Below are 6,000 nucleotides of genomic sequence, written 5' to 3'. Positions count from 1 at the left end.
TGCCTGTCATTTCCCCTCCTGACACATCACATCACGAGAATCATCTTGCTACTGGCAGAAAAACATACCAGGCCTCTCTAAGCTTAGGAATATTATTCAGTTGAGAAATGTGTGAAGTTAAAGTGAATACTGTTTCTGGCAAACTTCTGTCCCTGACTGTATATCTCTATATTATAAGGCATTGTTTTAGAAAAAGTATAGTCCTGTTTTACATACCCTAAAGGATTATGGGAAGATTTTGTCAGCCACAGTTTGAGGACTATGCACTTAAATAACCTCTTAATTTGGGACATTGGTGAGAAAAACAGCAGAAGAACAATGGCAACTTTTTGTATTAATTACACAACACATAATCCTGTGTTGCCCCATCAGAAGCGTAGGAGCCCAGGGCTAGGCAAGTTGGTCCTGACATTTAAGATGAGAGTGACCTGCCTCACTCAGCCTTGAGTGGCATTACATATGCAATAAACCTCAACCACCCCTAGGATATAAACTTGCACAGGCTCAATCTGACTGGAACGCCTTAATTACCCACGAAACCACCAAGCGCCATACTTTGGTTATATGGTTACCATCCACTGTAGTAAATGGTTTTCTGGTGTACAGGAAACCATTTGGCTTGTCACTCAGTGTAGAGTCACATGTACACAGAAGGAAGAGGAAAGAATGAAGGAAGGAAGAGAGGAAACGGAAGTCACCCATGAGCAGCATTGCATCAAGTGAGTGGATGGTGAGTGCCACAACCTACCTTCAAACCTTCAGTAAAAAATCTTAGTGCTACATATAATAACAACGCACATAAAACCAGACAAACAGAAATCCTCATCATACTGTACTGAATACTGTATACCATAATTAGATGAAGTATGTTTTGTATGGGATCATATTTATTACTAATACAGGTATCTTTCTACATCTAAAGTGTTCAAGAGATCTTCAGTATTCAATGAGAAATTGGATTTTTTCCATTCTTGCAACAAATCATTTAGAGCGAATTTAGTTTTTTTCCGAGGCACACCCTTCTCTCCAACCATATTGCCATTCACAGGAAACTTTGGCATCTCCCATTCCTGAATCTCTTTAAGGTACGGAAGCTGGCAGGAATATTTCAAGAGTTCACTCACATAAAAGACAGTAATGTCCTTGTGTCTTCTCTCGCCGATTATGAGGTCAGCTAAATGATCTTTAATAACTTTGACGGATGTTGCATGTAGTGCTAAGTCTCTGTACCTTACAATATGGATAAGAAGTTCCTGTTCTCTTTTTGAGCATTTCACACGGGCAATGAACCGAATACAGTCTTCTTCATTCAAAAAACCAGATGCCAAGAGAGTCATGTGATGCATTTCCTTTGTAGAGATGCCAGCCTCTTCACACTTTGTATACACTGATCGCACATTTGCACAATCAAAATTTGGTGCAAATCCAATGTATGGACCCACCCCACACTCAACCATTTTTATTAAGAGTTCACCTCCAAAGTTTCCAGTCAGTATTTTCTGAAGTTCAACCCATATCCTTTCCCCTGAAATCTGGCTCAAGCCTTCAACATTTTCTTTAATGCTGTTTAACACATGTGGACAATGGTTGTCTGGAGTTTCTGCTATCCTACCATAAAAGCGAAAGTAACGCAGTATTCGTAAGTAATCTTCTTTGATCCGTTTGTCTGCATCACCAACAAAGGTAATGAGTTTTTGCTTGAGGTGATTACTGCCATCAAAATAATCGTACACTGTCCCATCTAAACCCATGAACATTGCATTAATTGTCAAGTCACGTCTGTTTGCATCTAGCTCCCAGTCTTTGGTAAACTGAACCTCTGCATGTCTTCCATCTGTCTTCAAGTCAATCCTAAGTGTTGTACACTCAAAATTCTCTTCTTCCAGTCGGGCAGTAATAGTTCCATGCTTTTCCCCTCCTGCATTGATCATCCGCACGCCCTCGCTCTCAAACATGCTCTTCATCTGATCCGGGGTAGCAGTCGTGGCAAAATCTAAGTCCTGTGGGATCTTACCAAGCAGGAGGTCCCTCACAGCACCACCAGCCAGTCTCAGCTCATGGCCATGCTTGGAAAATATCTCGCACAGTTTCTGCACTCCTGGTCGCAGAACCTTATCTAGTTGTGCCTCCTCAATCTTCATGCTGTGCAGGAACTTAAAAAAAAAAAAAAAAAAAAAAGTCATTAATGGTCTATAATGACTAAAAACAAAATGCAGCTACATTATTTATTCCATTCATGGTTTGTTTTCTATTGTTTACAAAGGCTCCAACATGCTTGCATGCGTCGGCCCTGGTCACACAATGGCTGTTCTCCATGCTGCTCGATCTCTGGCAGCCTCCCTATTCAGTCCCCTATGCCTGAGATCACACTGTATGAACCTGTCCCACATCTTTTTTGGTCTGCCTCTCACAACCCTACCCTCAACATTAGTACTAATCACTTTCTGCACCCAACTGTCCTCTCCTATTCTCTCCACATGCCCAAACCATCTCAATCTACCTCTCCTCATCACAACACCAATACACTCCAGTCCCATCCTTCCTCCGAACTCTTCCATCACAAACCTAGCCTTCTAGGTGTCGCATTCAAGGACGCACTGCATATCCACCTAATCACTGTCATTTCAGTACATATGAGCCTACAAACATGCTCTTCCTTTACTGCCCAGGTCTCACTACCAAACTGCATTACACTCCCAACACATGTTGCATACAAAGATCCTCAAGCATGGAGGGAAAGCCCTCTCAATGTTAGGAGAGGCAACAGCTCCCTGAACTTCTTCCAACCACTCATCACTCTAGCCACAGACCTAGCTCCAGCCCCACCTCCAGCACATAACATGTCTCCCAAGTAATAAAAATTCCACACACTTGAGAGACTCACCAGCAGTATCAATCCTTTCACACCTGACAGTCTCCACATGCTCTTCCCAACACATCGCACACATGAAAACAGCACTATCTAGCAGTCTGCTTCTAATTCCACTATATCTCTTATGAACCCACTTAAAACTGCACAAGAGGAAATTATTTCACACGCTCTTGTGGCAAACCACACAAAGCCACTCTCCCTTTTCTTTGACAGTACTGCCACCAACCCTAGCTACCACAACCTTTGTTTACCTACATTTACTCTAAAACCCTTGTGCCCCATACCATCTTTCCACTTCCTAAATCTTTCTTCTGCCTCCCTTTCATTCTCTGCAATCACCACCACATCATTGGCATGCAATATCTCCCACGGGAATCCATCTCTAAGGTCACGTGAGAGGGTTTCAAGCACCATGATAAAAAACAAGGGGCTAAAGACTGACCCCTGATGCACACCACCATTCATGGAAAACTCATCACTCAGATCTCTATTCAATCCTACCTGGGTGCAGGCACCTACATACATAGCCATAACCATTCTAACCAGCCACTCCTAGATCCCAAGAAATCTCATTGTCCACTTCACCACCTCCCTAGGGACTCTGTCAATGGCCTTCTCTAAATCAACAAAAACAATGTACAGATCCCTTTTTTTTCCCCGTGTGTGTATATATATATATATATATATATATATATATATATATATATATATATATATATATATATATATATATTTATATATATATATATATATATACACTGTATATATATATATATATATATACACTGTATATATATATATATATATATATATATATATATATATATATATACTGTATATATATATATATATATATATATATATATATATATATATATACACTGTATATATATATATATATATATATATATATATATATATATATATATACAGTTTGGCCATATGGAGAGAATGGAGGGTGAAAGACTGACGAAGAGAGTGTATGTGAGTGAGGAGGAGGGGGGAAGAGGGAGGGGGAGGCCGAGGATGAGATGGAGGGATGGGGTGGAGAGGTATATGAGAGAGGGGGGTGTGAGTTGGGAGTAGGGCAGTGAGATGGCGGGGGACAGGGCGACTTGGAGGCGATTTGTTTGTGGCCACCCCAAACGGGATTGAGGCGTCTGGCAATATATATATATATATATATACTGTATATGTTTTTTACTGAAATTGTTGAATAATGAATATGGCATCAGTGGTACCTTTCCCTGACATAAATCCAAACCGCATCTCATCAATGTTCACTCTTTCTCTAATCATACCTTTTAGAACTCTCTCCATTACCTTCATTATCTGGTCCAAAAGTTTAATGCCTCTATAATATCCTCTTTCCTGGGCATCACCCTTCCCTTTGTACATACTTCCAACCACACTCTTCAGCCAATCATCTATAATTGTTTTATCAAATCAGTAACTAATCCCACTCCTGTATCTCCTGAGGCCTTCAGCATTTCAGCAGTCAACACAGACACACTTGCCACTTTCCCCACCTGCATCCTGCCTATTACCCTGCTAACAGTAGCATCATCAATGAACTCATTCATTTTACCAATGATGAATGAATTAATTTCAAAGGTGGTCATATGTCTCTTTAAGGGTTACCCATTATTATTCTAGGGGATGCAAAATGAAACATAAAAAACAAAACAAAAAAAACATACACTTTACATGAGGCAGTAGAAGCACCTTACGTACCAATTCAATCCATATTCCTCCAGTTTGCTTTCTGAATTTTTCTGACAATTTTCTGCGTGGTAAATTCCCTTTTCCTGCTGAAAAATTTCCCAGTTTTTATCATCACGTTCCTTATGCCACACCTACGGTTGCTTGCTTCCGAAGTAATTTAATAGAAGAATCCTAACTTAATGTACTGAAAGGGTTGATTTTGTTTCCCTACTTCCCAACTGGGTGCTAGGTTTGATTAAATTATCAGGTACAGTCATGTTAGGTTAAGCTGAACACTTAGGTTAAGACAGTCCCTTCCGCCATTATGTTTTAAAAATCTAAAGGGGGTATCACACGGTACCTGAAATCATGGTTTGCCGAAGAAATCGTGGTAACTGCCCAAGAAACCGTGGTAGCGGCCGAGGATTTCATTGGCAAAACTGGATTCAGTTCGAATCCATTACTGCCGACAAAACCAGGAACAAAACGTTTTCTCTGATAGCAAAGCGAGCTGAATGGAGAACTTGGAGGCTATACTGCAGTATTTTGTTTATTTTTTAAAAGTTATAATTCCCTCCTAAGTGCCTATTACTTTCCATTATATATATTATTAATTATGAAAACTTAAATAACCTTTTATATCGTGCATGGGTGAAATAACGATGTTGATAATTCAGTGGTTTACATTTGGGAGCGAATACAGCACACCACAATGGGTAAAAGAGTATTGTACTGTATGTACCTCGCTGTTCATTCAGCACTGCAGATACGATGGCATCTGGGCAGATAGTATGGAAAAGGGCTGCTGAAATTGCCCTCATTGAATAAAGTAAGACCATTCCCTTGTCACAAGGCGGCTCCTTCTCGTGGTTTTGTCTACCGCCTTTTCTTTCTTCTCAAATGCCACCACTGCAAGAGCCAGTGCAGCAATCACTCTCCCCTCAGTAAATTCAAAGCCATGTTGCGTGTGACTCGTGAGACGGTGGGACAGACACCGGTATGCCTTGTTTACATTTTTGCCGACCGTCGGCAGCGTTCGAGGAACGTGTGATAGGGTTTGTGCCTGGTTCCAGCAAACCAGGAACGCGTTCCGTTGGCAAACCATGATTTTAGTACCGTGTGATACCCCCTTAACGAGCTGATATGGTTGAATACAGCTAAAAACGAGGGAAATAATTTTCGCATGAAACTATCAGAACTGATTTGGTAAGGTGTTTTTACTGCTCAAAGTAAAACGTATGTTTACCGTGCCACCTACATATGTTGCTTAACTTACTGCTGTGATATTCTGGTTAACAGGGTGTCTCAAACATAAGAATTGCAATCTGCGAAGCACCGACCACCCAACGACATGCATCCCGCACTTTGGATCAGCTGTTCATGTCAACATTACATTCGTATTCCAAAAAAAAAAAAAAATGAAT

At 40.6% G+C, this 6,000-nt stretch overlaps 1 protein-coding gene across 2 annotated transcripts; it reads right to left on the bottom strand.

Moving 5' to 3' along the window:
* Positions 1-552: 552 nt before the first annotated feature.
* LOC145392184 (CCA tRNA nucleotidyltransferase 1, mitochondrial) lies at positions 553-5,973 on the bottom strand. Of its 2 annotated transcripts, none has more exons than XM_080266632.1 (2): positions 5,853-5,973; positions 553-2,153 (listed from the first exon to the last, which is right to left on the bottom strand). In XM_080266632.1, exons 1-2 carry the CDS (start codon positions 5,931-5,933, stop codon positions 894-896), a joined length of 1,341 nt encoding a protein of 446 aa, XP_080122758.1. In that variant the 5' UTR covers positions 5,934-5,973; the 3' UTR covers positions 553-893. The 2 variants fall into 2 exon arrangements, with proteins under 2 accessions (XP_080122758.1, XP_080122760.1); XM_080266634.1 differs by lacking the exon at positions 5,853-5,973 and adding an exon at positions 5,210-5,274.
* Between the last annotated feature and the right edge of the window lie 27 nt (positions 5,974-6,000).

The sequence above is a fragment of the Coenobita brevimanus genome, chromosome 21, assembly GCF_032717465.1.
Source record: "Coenobita brevimanus isolate Jiangsu-jjx chromosome 21, ASM3271746v2, whole genome shotgun sequence".
Taxonomy (NCBI): Eukaryota; Metazoa; Arthropoda; class Malacostraca; order Decapoda; family Coenobitidae; genus Coenobita; species Coenobita brevimanus.
Note: the sequence above shows the minus strand (reverse complement) of the source record. Positions and strands in the feature narration are given on the sequence as shown.